Genomic DNA, 13,126 nt, shown 5'->3' on the forward strand with positions numbered 1-13,126 from the left:
CGGCTCTCCAAGCTTTCTCGTCTAGTGCTTTTAAGAAGGCCTTCATCCGAGCTTTCCAATACGAGTAGTTTCCACCATCGAGGAGGGGCGGACGGCCAATAGATGCACCTTCTCTCATGAACTCCATCTCTAAATAAACAGATCAGTAACACTACGGATCACACTCAACAGGACTGAGTGAACCGCTCTGATACCAATTGAAATAACTGATTCTGTGCAGCTGTTGCAGAATTTGTTGTAACAGAAAGTGCGACAGTTGCTGAAATTTAGAGAAACACGAGATAAACGATGTTAGTGCGGAAATAATAAATAGACACCAGAGTTGGTAACCCAGTTCGGCAATTCGTGCCTACGTCTGGAGGGCCTTTGCCCGGTGGAAAACAATTTACTATGATAACGTGGTACAATAAGGATTTACACTCAACGACTCCCTCGCTAGCTACCCAACCTACGTCTATCCTCTTCAACAGCAACTTAGACTCCCCCTAAGTACGAGATCCCCTCGATTTCCACAGAATATCTCTCCCGAGACTTCTAAATGTGTTTCCCAACAAAAACAATTGAAAAACCTAACCTCTAGCTTCTAATACAATCACCCGTATATAGGCAACAAAGCAGAGGTAAAAGACACCTTAAAAGCTTGAACACATGTCGTTCTAAGCTCAACTAAAACACTCAAATAAATCTCTCCAAAGGCGTGAGTGTAGAAGGTGAGGTGATGACCTATTTATAGAGAAAATTAGGTCAACACAAATCTTGAAGTCGGATTAGGAACACCAGCCCATTATCTCATTAATCCAAGCTGGAATCCTTCTTCAAGTCGGAGTAGCGAAGCCCAAAAGTCAATGGGCCGAGACTGTTATACAGGACTGTTACAACACAAACTGCGACACTTGTGGCCGAAAATTGTAACAAAGCCCAACGCTATCCGATAATATATTTCACGATTCTATATTATTTTGCCAACATTAAATCGCCAATTAATGTAACAACATTCTCAAATAAAGTAAATACTTTATACTGATTTTTATCGATTGAAACTTAATTACATTGCCCAATTTTTTCATCGAGCATCACTATAATTTGTACATTAATCCGACTTCAACCGTCGATATTTGTTATAAATCATACATACTATTTTTCAGGCTGAGGCTGTCACAGTTTTTGGGCTAAATGAGGGATTAATAATTACAAACAAATTACAACTTATATATAATACCATATAGTCTTAATTATTTTTAGGAGAGTCCTGAAGAATCTTCTTGAGGAGGCGATTGTAAAGGAATGGTCGCTCTATTTGAACAAGATGGCCTGCGTTCTTGATAGGGTAAAGAGTTGCTTTATGACCTAATTTCCTGATGGATCAATATATAAAAATAAAAAAAATACTTTTCGTCACATAAAAAAACGATATACATACATACTTATATATGTATATGAAATTATATCACGAGGGGAATAAATAAATATATATACACTCAAAAGAAGGGAAGCATAAGAAAGATTCTTACTCCTTTGTTTGCTTGACTGTTTCTATGTTGAAAATCTGATCCTCTTCACCGGAAATAATGTATACTTTCTACAAATATTCAGTAGAAGATTTCAATCATAATTTATAACGGTCTATAGATAATTATTACCATGTTTTCCCACAAAGGTAATTTATAACGGTCGTATGTTCAAAAAACTTGACGGTAAATATAAATGTTAATTAAGTAATTCAAAAGTCAATACAGCTAAAAGTCGTATGTAAATTCACTTTAATTTATAGTACCTGTGAGAAGTTGGGGATAACGAACTCCTCGTCTTTGATAATAACAGCATTTAGAAGCTCGGCTCTCTCTTCTCTACACTCAAACATGACCTGTGATATATATATATATGTCTACACGTGAATAACATTTACATACCCTTTTTTTATTTTTTTTCTTTTTTGGTAAGGTTTTTGTCATATTTTAATGTGATAAAAAAAGGATTATTTATTCTTTTGGTAAGACTTTGTCATCTTTTATTGTGATTGGAAATTAATGTTCTGGTTGTTGGCGCAATTACATATATAGCTTCTTTCTTGAACTTGACTTATATTCTTTCTTGTAGGGGAAAAATGGAAATAGCTTGTCCAGAAAAGAAATATATATATATATATATATATATATATATATATATATATATATATATATATATATATATTTGCTAGAAAAGATGTAGAAAAATCAATTAATCGTCAACGCTCAAAGGACTTGGGCATTGATTGATCATTGATTTGAGCATTGATAGCGTGTGACAGCCGTGTGTCATTAATGACATGTTTTTGTTGCTCAATCAAAACTACGAGAAAATAAATTGTAAAACTCTTATTACATTTTTCCGGTACAAGTATTCATATGAACCAATTAGAATTGGTAGTTTTGACATTCAAATATTTTAATATTAGGGTGTTGCATAAAGAGTACTATTTATCAAATTTTCAAATTATAAGTGCGACTTGGATGTCATGTGGTGATACATATGTGAAACACTTCTCTTAATTTTTTATAGGTGCAATGATCGTCTCATTTTACAATAAAGCACACATATGTTATTTTCACTTGGGAAAATGATTACTTATGATATGTTTTAAAGGTTTTTTTAAGGGAAAAGGTTTTTCATAATTTAAACAAGTAAAATAACAACGTCCTAGCAAAAAACAGAAAAAAAAAATTAATAATTAAAGTAGACTAAAATACTTACTACTTCTAATATTTGGTAGAACAGTATAACGTCCATAATTTAAAATATTAGGATACTTAAAACTGGCCTAATATATATATATATATATATATATATATATATATATATATATATATATATATATTATATTTATACACACACACACATTGAAAAACAAAAATAACTTGTAGTAAAGTATTTTCCATGCCAAATGCTTATTGAACTCCTGATTCATCTCAGTTACATTTAAACTCAGATATATATGAAATATTTTTATCAAACAAAAGGTGGGTTAGTTTTATGGCCTAGAGCAAATTAACACAACTATCTATGAAACACAATAATTATATATGTAGCCTAATTACTCCATCTATCTATCCCTTTCCAAAGAGTGTCCTTCAAAATTACACTGTGCAATTTCTTTCAATATATACCACGTTCGTACACTAATTACAAGGTCATTATAGTAATTAAGTTTAAGATACTTCGTGTCGGGCTCGTTTTTAGCTAATAAGAGCATCTTTAATGGTCATTTGCTTAACATTTGGAGGGACTTGCTAATAAATAGCAAAAGTTTTAAGCTACTTGCACTACTACAAAACAAGGATTCTACAACGCTTTTTGTTGTAGAATCCTGCGTTGTAGAAGCTTCTACAACGCTTAAATATCCGTTGTAGAATCCAATGGGCTTCTACAACGCTTATCATTGTTTTGTATATTAGCTATTGATTTAGCTTAGCAAATTAGCTTTATAGAGCAAATTGCTAATTAGCCATTAGCTTAGCAAAAAATGAGTCTTATTTTTTTTCAACCAATGAGAAGCATGTAACATGATAAGCTAAATATGACATTTAGCTTACCATTAAAGATGCTCTAACAGGCACTTCGCTTTCTTGCCACAATTTCTAACTGAACTGAATGCACACACGGATATATTTATACGATATACATAATATATATATATATATATATATATATATATATATTATTAATAGATTTTAGTAACTACTAACTATGTTAAGGATAGGTTAACAAGCTCCCAGGTCTAAGTACGACACTAATTTTTCATTAGGACGTACATATATGATACGTATATGATACTATATCTATCGGCAGTTTAATATACCACAACAAAACACATGCAAACTTATGTCTCAGACTGATACCATATGGTGATGTGTATATAAAATTAATGTATAGTCCATACATCACACGTGTACATATTCGTCGGTATCTACATCGGTAGCGGTACTTTTAATATCTATAAAATATTCGTCGAGATACCGATTATCGATGGGGATACCGACGAATATTCTATAAAATGATATATATATATATATATATATATATATATATATATATTTCAAAATAAAAATCTTAACTTATATTAGTTCTATTTTATTTTTCAAATGATCTTAATATGTTCTTCATATTTGGGTTCCTTTCGTTTCTTTACGAGGACACAAGACTTGATATGAAATTATTATGCATAATAACATGTGTACTATAAATGCTCTCTGTCAACAATAATTCAAAATTTTAAAATAAAATTAGTAAACATATTTTACAATAATCTAATTTTTTTATTTAAAAATTAAAATTAATAAAATTGAACACAATTTTACCGAATTTTAAATATTTGACTCACGAATTTTGTAAAAAAAATTGGATGATATTTTAAAACTATAAATTATATTACACATATCATACCGAAACTCATCAAAAACTTAGATAACGGCTAAATATAGTTAGATATCGCCTATATTTAAAACTTTGGTCCCACCATATATATACAAAGGACGGTAGATATCTCTGAATTTTGAAAATTAAAAATTTTATATTAAATTTTTATAATTTTCGCCCCAACTTATATATATGTTTTTTTAAATTTCCCCTTGAAATTTATTTTTTCAAATTGGCCCCAATCGAGCTCCCGCAACTATATACATATATATTTATTAGACTAAAAATATATAGATATATATGTATATACCTGTAGGAAGTGTTTATAGGCCCAATCCGGGAACCACCACCGCTTGTGAACAACAGACCGAAGAAGCCTCCTCAATCCCGGGACAGTCTCCGGCAGCATCAACTCCGGCACCGACCCGGCCCCAACCCGCCGGAGAGCCTCCACGCAGTCCGACTCCGTGACCGCCACGTTCGAGTTCGACAGCACGAGCCGCTCCACGACCAGCCCGGCCCCGCCGCCATCGCGGGCCATGTGGGCCCCGACGATCCCGCCGTAGCTGCAGCCCACGAGCGCGGCGACCCGGCCCACCCCGACCGCCCCGAGGGCCCGCGCCAGGCACCGGGCCTGGCGGGCCACGGACCGGTCCGGGTCCCGCGAGAACGACCCGCCGAAGAAGAGGAGGTCCGGGACGATCACCGAGAAATTCCGCGAGAACGCGGCTATCTGGAATACCCACATCAGCTCCGCCGAGGCCCCGAAGCCGTGCAAAAGCAACAGAACTGGCTTATCGGAGGACGATTTCGTCGTTTCTATAGAGTCTCGGGACGGTGACCAGAAGCGGATCACCGTCCCGGGCTCGATTTCTACGGTGTGGGGACTCAACCCGCAAACTTTTGATAAATATAATTCCACCACATAGGTCACTGATGTCAAGAGGTTCACCATAGCTAGCTCTTTTTGTGTTTTATTTTTTTGCTTACTACCCAAGGTTCTCTCTTCAGTCCTATCCTACATTACGTATATATATGTGTATTATTTATTATAGGGTTGTTTGGTGTGTACAAGTTGACAAGTTGACTTGATCAAATTATTATCTTCAAATTTATCTTCATTTCATTTCCGCATTGAATGAGACGGTATGCCATACCTCTCTATCTACAGTTCACGCACGTGGTGTAAATTTGCCAACGCACCAACGAATTGTCTCCGTTAATAATCGTCATCAGACATTTAATTCGTTGTCGGTGCAAAGTTTTACGAAGCTTGGGCTTGTGCACTGAGTTTGCTACTTAAGGTCATTTGAATTTGTATAAAACAAAAAACAAGCAAAAAAACAAAAAACAAAAATGAAATCATAAAATAGCTAGTCATTTAAATATATATATTTTTTTATTTTTTATTTCCACATCTCATTTTCATTTTTTTAATATGTTTTTCTAACTCTACATCATTCAAGACACAAAATAACGTGCGTGGGTAGTTTATACTGGATAAGATAGTTCAGCTAACGGCACTAATAATGAAGACGTGCTATTATTATGGGAGTTTCTGGACTGGAGCATAGTACAATTTCAGATTTTATTCATGACTAAAATTCTGTCTTGTTTGAATCTGATTGCCAATGTATAATGTATTTGTATTTGTTATTAAGCCCAATCACCGTATCGGTTGAATCATCTATGGGTTTTGTTTTAAGGATACTTTGAAGGGTTGTGATGAGCCTTCATATATATATATATATATATATATATATATATATAGCTCATTCATTCCAATTTGAAGGAAAACACTGAACAAAGATGGCTCTGTAAGAAAATAGCACAACAAGTTTTGGGGATATGCCTTATTTTTTCATCCTTTCTCCCAACCCAGGATTTTAATTGCGTCACGCGAATAGAATACTAGTGACCGTACGTTATATATAGAGTTTCGCAATTTTTATATGTTTGACTGGTTTACTGTTCGGATTGACATATTATATGACCAAAAAGTAGAGCTCTCACGTAATTTCTAAACGCATGATGCAAATAAAAAATATGACCAAAAGTAGAATTGAAGCGTAAAGTGTTCTGTTGATGACATATTTTGTATCTTAAATCTTAATTATTATAAGGATCTGTCACGCTAACTGTTTCAATGCATATACAAGATGTTGTATTATATTACGTACCTAGGATTTGTATGGAAGCTGCCAACATAAAGTGATTTATGGAGCTTTGATTATCTAGGTTACTTAGAACTGTATGTTTAATATACATTTGAACTTTCAGAAGTACTATTAGGTAGAATAATAAAGATATTCATAACTTGCAAACATTAACAAAAATTCACGTTTGTTCACGCCTTTTTTAGTATTAAATACAACCATGATTTGTCATATTTGATACAAATACCAACCACTTATATATATAGCATGAAAAAAAATAAGTCGTCAGCAAAATTTTTCAAAATTTGATTATAGTACCATAGAATATATATATTTGTATAACTAACATGTTATCTTTAAGATTATGTCATTATGTATGCTTCTAAACCGTTAAATATGTAGAGAATTCTTTTGAACTAGACATATAACAAGTTATCAAAGAATTAGAAAAAAAAAAAAACTAATTTAACAAGTTTAAAAACTGTATTTTCATTTTGATGAAATAAAATGTTATAATTAAACCTCAAACTATTTGATGCTTTTTGATTTTTGAGTTATTTAATTTTTTAACTCTGTATTTACTCTCCATCTCTTTCGTCATCTTAATTGATCTCGTTTTCGCTTCTAAATTAGTACGAGACTCCAAAAAATTGAGATTAGTAAAACAAAATCTGTTTTGTATAATTGATCCCTGCAATATCACATTGTATAGATCTTTGTATTATAATGCGAAAATACTCTCATTCCCATGTTATCAAATACCAAGTTGGAATATTTCTATTCCTTCCCACGTTTGCATTAAATTTCACAACTATTAGAAGTTAGAGCACTAACACAAAAAAAACACACAATACTTATCAAATCAAACCAAACCAAACCAACCAAACAAGAAAAACCGTACGTGCATGTGTCATACCATTCACAACTCAAACAAACCACCCTCACTCTCCTCCGTACGTAAACACACAAAGTACACACGCATATATATATATATATATATATATATATATATATATATATTATATACATACATATCATCGTTGAACAACAGTGACCGGATAATCATGAATACAGTCATCCCAAGGGTTCTCACTCGACGGTTCAACGTCCCTGATCGCCTCCCAAACAGCGCTGTTGCACTTAAAGCCGCTCCCGAACGCGATCTGCCAAACCCTATCCCCTCTCTTCGCCCTCCTTTTCGCCTCCACATAGGCCAGCTCGTACCATATCGAGCTCGACGACGTGTTCCCGAACCGGTGCAGAGTCATCCTCGACGCCTCGGTCTGGTCCGGCGAGAGCCTGAGGCTCCGCTCGAGCTCCTCGATCACCGCCCGCCCGCCCGCGTGGATACAGAAGTGCCTGAACGCTCGGCCAAACTCCGGCACTTACGGCCGGAGCTTGTTCCCGGAGGGAAAGACCCGCGCGGCGGCGAACCGGAGCTGCTCGGAGACCGGGAGGACGAGGGGGCCGAGCTCGGTGATGTTCCGGCGAAGGGCCCGAGCCGCGACGGACATGAGGTCCTTGGAGAGCGAGACTCCGGTCTCGCCGGCGGCGTCTTGGCACTGGACGACGCACGAGAAGGCCGAGGTGTCGTCGTCGGAGCCGCCGCGGTGGGTCCGGACGGCGTGGAGGAGCTTTGGCGCTCCGGAGGGATGAGGAGAGGAGGAGGGCGGCGCCGCCGACGCGGAAGAGGCAGTTCGGGAGGAGCATGGACTTGTCGTTTCCGAAGTACCAGTTCTGGGTGATGTTCTCGGTGCTGACGACTAGGGGTAGGGCTAGGGTTTCGCGGCGGAGGACTCGGAGGAGGTCCTTTGCCAGGTCAACTGCGATCACTCCGGCGCTGCAACCCATGCCGCCCAGGTTGAATGTCCGGACATCGCTCCTCAGCCGGTACCTATAGGCCATGTAGATATAGACCATATATTATATGGTTATGGGAAAAAAAATTGATGTAGGTAGAAAATTTAATGTTACTATATATGTAAAGTAAATCCTATGAGGTGAATTGAGAACCCTAGCTGATAGCTATATATTAAATTATATTAGTGATTATATTAGCTAGGTCCTTTGAACTTTAGCTATATGGTTTTATTATTTATTATTCCAACTACCTTGTTGTGGCAATTACATGCATGTTTTATTTAATTTGTCATAATTTAATTATGTTTTATATTATTAACTGTAAAAAAATTACTGATAATTAATAACATTATAATCATTTTTTTCCAAAATAATTAATTACTTGAAGATCAGTTTATCAATTGAATTATAATTTAGATATATCTAAAAATATGACCAATAACGCTTAAATATTAGGGATGACAATTTCGTGTTCGTGTCGTAATCGTATCGTGTTAATCGTGTTTGCATAAATAATTGTTAAAACCAAATCCGACCATTTATTAATCGTGTTTGAAATCTAGATCCAAATCCGACCGTTTATTTTTTTACAGATCCATTACCGCTTAAATTAAACAATTTAATAAACGTGTTAAATGGTTTATTTAATCGTGTTTTAATCGTGTTTAGACATTCGGACTCAATTAACTGAGATTAAATTATAAAAAACATAATAGTTATAAGAGAAAAAATAATCTTAACAAAATAAAAATATATCAAACATAATAGTCATGGGAAAATAAGACTCCAATGGCATGTTTGGTTCGACGTAATAACAAGGGAATGGAATGAAAGAGAATGGAATAGAATCTATTATTTTGTTTGGTTTGTTAAAAAAACTGAGAATAACCATTCTAAACCATTCCAGCTGAATTCTCATTCACGTATTTTCATTCCTCCCGTTATGCTAAGAATCCCTCATTCCCACGAAATAATTTCTTTGTTCCAAAATTACCCATATCTCCACTGTTTTCTTCCTTGGTGCAACTCCGATTATCTGTGCCAAAAAACTCTCCACCGTCCTTGACCTCGGCCACCTCCTGTCCCGCCTCCGCCGACGGCACCGTCTCCGACCTCCGCCGCCTCTTCGGCTTGTGCCACCGCTTCTCCCTCGCCCGCCACACCCTCCCTGCCTCGTCCGCCGCGAGGTCGTCGTCTCCGCCGCCGCCGATCCCCTTCCGCCGCGCCGCCTTCCTTCGCCAAGGAGAGCTCCGAGTAAGTGCCGACAATCTCTTTGCCGTCGGTGGTGGAGTTGGAGATTTTATAAAAAAAAAAAAAACGAGATCTGTTTTTTTTTTTAATATCAATTTTAGGTTGATTTGAGGTTATTTGTCAAGTTCGGTTTCTAATTAATTATTTCCTGAAATCTTGGAAAAGTAATATGATTTGAATTTTGCATCTTTTTTTTTTAATGTAAAAAAACCATTTCTGCTGAAGAACAAGCTTCAGTATAAATAATTTTCAATGAAGAAGATAAGGGTAGTTTTGTCAATTTAATTTTCATTACGTACACGTCAAAATCACAAACCAAACAAAGTAAAATCGTTTCAATTCCATTACATTGCCATTCTCATTATGATTCTCATTCTCATTCCAATTTAACTTTTAAACCAAACATGCCCCAAAATACAATCATCATTCTCAAAAATAAATAAAAGAAGACATTGTTGTCAATGGTGCCCACAAGAAGAGTTGTAGTATTTATTTTGTACATTTGATGTAATAAAGTCTCATGAAGACTCTTGCTTGTAATTGCCTATTCATTTAATAATAAAGTTGAAACGTTCATTCATTCTTTCTTTGTTTGAAGCTTTATGATAAAACCTTAGTCTTTTAGTCCATAAACAAACTTAACAACTTACGAAGAGACAAATGTAGATCTGCATGAACAAACTCTTCGTAGTTTGCTTAAAACGATATATTCGCAATCTTAAGGTCAAAGGACTATTGACCTCAGTACGATTGTTAGAAGAATCTATGATGTCTGGTTATGAGGCATTGAGAGTTGGAGACTCTATAGCTCTTCTAGGTATCTTCCGAAGGTATCGAATTGACCAGTGCACTTCTAGAGACAAGATAAGAACAAACCATTTAACCTCTTATGTCTCGAAGTCACTATGTATGAATTGCATCATGCTTACCTTAATCCTGAAATGGGACATGTCATTTCACACCTTAGTATTCTCATTTGAGAAAGTCAGAGTTCGGACTCACTATGTGATTCCGAACAGGGCCTATTGGTGAAGTACTAAGTTGTGAGAATGTCATGAGTAACTTTGTGAAGTTCTCATAGATATGGAATTCATGTACAAGATTGCTGAAATGCAATGTATGTCACCTCATGCTTTGTTCCTTGGAGTGTGAATAAATGAACTGGCCAGTGTCCAAATTGAGTCCTGACTCTTTTGGATGAAACAATGTGACTTGTTAGCTCCTCGTCAATACATTGTTTCTAACTTATTCACAAGCGACAAAGGAGTTGAGGAAATAACAGCTAGAAGGGTAAAATGGTAATTTAGTAAATCCCGACTTGCTGATGACATTCATGAAGGGTAAACATAGATAATATTCAGTGGATCCGCTCATCATAATTAGGTCGAATTCTTGAGTAGAAAATAAATTCATTTGAACCGAGAGTTTTTCAGTGTCAACTCTTTAGTGGAGTCAGTTGGCATTAAGCTAAACTTGGAAAAAGTTTGTGAACCTTTGAGTCCAAGTGTTTAGCTCAAGCTTTGTTCATTTGAGTCCATGAGGTCACTGTCACGAATCACATCGAGTAGGAATAGTTAAACTGGAAGCTAAGTCAAAACAAGAACGAAAATTGTCAAAAGGGTATTTTTGTCTTTTGAGACATATGATGAAATGAATGTCAATAAATTTGTTGACAAGGTCATTTGATGACATGCATCACTCGGCCAATACTAGTCTTATTGGGCCTTGTGGATTAATTTCATTTCATAAGAATTTCATTGAAAATTCTTAATGGGCCTTTTTCGTGTTCTCATGAACAAATAAAGAAACTTCTAGAAGCTCCTTCTAGAGGACATGTTGGGCGCCTACTACCCAAGAGATAGAGAGAATATTTTGTGCATAAATGTATCAAGATACTTGCCAAAAGAAAAAGAGGAAACAAATTTGCATGAGGATGCAATAGGGGAATCGGCCAAGGCTAGAAAGGAACAAAAAAGGAAACAAATCAAGGCCTCTAGAAGGCTTGTGTTGGCCGAGTATCTCAAAGGAAAAAAAAAGGAAATTGGCTCATGAATATGTGATATTCTATAGAAGAGGAAACTATCTTATTGAAGGTGAGACCTGTCCTATAAATAGGAGCCTCATTTCCTCACATTTCATTCATCCAAGTTTAAGAGATTTGAGAGACTCTCTCTCTAGAACTTTGGCCGAACTCCTCTCTCTCTCTAGTTTATTTTCGATTTTTGTCTTGGCACCTAGGTCCTCATTTGACCTAGAGTTTAGCTCTGCGACTTCAAGACTTGTTCTTAAGTCGTAATGTTTAAAAGTGCCCACTCACTAATTCCTTTTCTCTCGAGTGATTTAGTGATAGAAACTTTCGTGGTTGCTCGAGGTGCCGAGGAAAGAAAGAGGGACGTGCTGCGAGGGGAGACGAGCGTTGCAACTTTCTAAGAGCTTCTCAAAGATCAAGCTTCAAGAAAGGTTAGTAAACTTCTTAGCTCATAATAGTTTTTAATTACGTGTACTTGCTCTTTGTCTAGGTTAGTAAAAACTGGTTTTACTTGTAAAGAAATTTTTTAAAATTCCGCCGCTTCCCGAAGCGTTTAATCTTTTTCTTAAACCCTAGATCAATTCCAACAGACATATGATTAGTTTTATCCAATAAAAATACTTGAACCTTTAGATTATACATCCTCGTCATGTAACTTGAATTTCAAAACGTCTTTTATGAAATCATCGGCTCGTCTGAAAGAGGCATCTCATCAAACTCCTACGTTAGATAATCAAAATAAATCGAGACAAGTTTCATAAAATATATATATATATATATATATATATATATATATATATATAACTAAGTTAAAGACTATTATATAATAATAATAATAATAATAAATTATATTTCACAAGATATCATCTATAAAGATATCATAATTGAACACAAAAAGACATTCAATTCACCATTTTTTACTGCATGCAGTGAAAACATCATAATAAAGCTTGTTGCTGAGACTTTAATTCCTTCCATATCATCCAACGCAGTATATAAGCTTCTATTTACAAGTTCCACACATTCAATTTAAAATCAATAAAATCACATTCAACAAACATGTGAGTCGAAGAGCATACCTTTTAATTGAACAAAGCTCTAACAAAAGAAAGTCCGAAGCCTCATCATCCTTAATCCCCAAAATCCTCTCATTGTTGTTGGAATCGGCACGCAAAACCTGAAAAAAATAGTCAAGAAAATAATACCATTTCAAATTATCTCTGCGACATTTTGACAAACACATGGTATGCAAATACAAGGATACATTAACACTTTAGAGAAAATAAAACAACCAACTTGAATTCAGGGAATCGAACATGTATCCAACCCAGAGCAATATAACATCAAAATGTACTTAAAATGACGAAATAATAAAAAAAAAACAATTGGGCTGCTGAGACTACAACGGGATCCCGAGGTTGCCATTAGCGGCCGGGTG

At 35.6% G+C, this 13,126-nt stretch overlaps 1 protein-coding gene and 1 pseudogene across 2 annotated transcripts; both read right to left on the reverse strand.

Annotated features, from left to right (window-relative positions):
- Nucleotides 1-1,025: 1,025 nt before the first annotated feature.
- LOC149404921 (uncharacterized) lies at nt 1,026-5,392 on the reverse strand. 2 transcript variants are annotated; one of them, XM_089602705.1, is made up of 4 exons: nt 4,703-5,392; nt 1,775-1,864; nt 1,512-1,575; nt 1,026-1,355 (listed from the first exon to the last, which is right to left on the reverse strand). In XM_089602705.1, exons 1-3 carry the CDS (start codon nt 5,345-5,347, stop codon nt 1,534-1,536), a joined length of 777 nt encoding a protein of 258 aa, XP_089458831.1. In that variant the 5' UTR covers nt 5,348-5,392; the 3' UTR covers nt 1,026-1,355; nt 1,512-1,533. The 2 variants fall into 2 exon arrangements, with proteins under 2 accessions (XP_089458831.1, XP_089458823.1); XM_089602697.1 differs by having other exon boundaries at nt 1,512-1,579.
- Nucleotides 5,393-7,582: 2,190 nt separating this feature from the next.
- LOC149404922 (3-ketoacyl-CoA synthase 4 pseudogene) lies at nt 7,583-8,438 on the reverse strand (annotated as a pseudogene).
- Nucleotides 8,439-13,126: the final 4,688 nt, after the last annotated feature.

This window comes from Urtica dioica, chromosome 2 (genome assembly GCF_054948205.1).
Source record: "Urtica dioica subsp. dioica isolate 48M chromosome 2, U.dioica_male_clone48M_v1_H2, whole genome shotgun sequence".
Taxonomy (NCBI): Eukaryota; Viridiplantae; Streptophyta; class Magnoliopsida; order Rosales; family Urticaceae; genus Urtica; species Urtica dioica.

Coding starts and splice junctions, on each gene's coding strand:
- LOC149404921 (XM_089602697.1), bottom strand. CDS start 5,347: ATGGTGAACCTCTTGACATCAGTGACCTATGTGGTGGAATTATATTTA. Junction 1,580..1,774: donor TTATCCCCAACTTCTCACAG/GTACTATAAATT, acceptor GAATATTTGTAG/AAAGTATACATTATTTCCGG. Junction 1,356..1,511: donor ACAGTCAAGCAAACAAAGGA/GTAAGAATCTTT, acceptor TTGATCCATCAG/GAAATTAGGTCATAAAGCAA.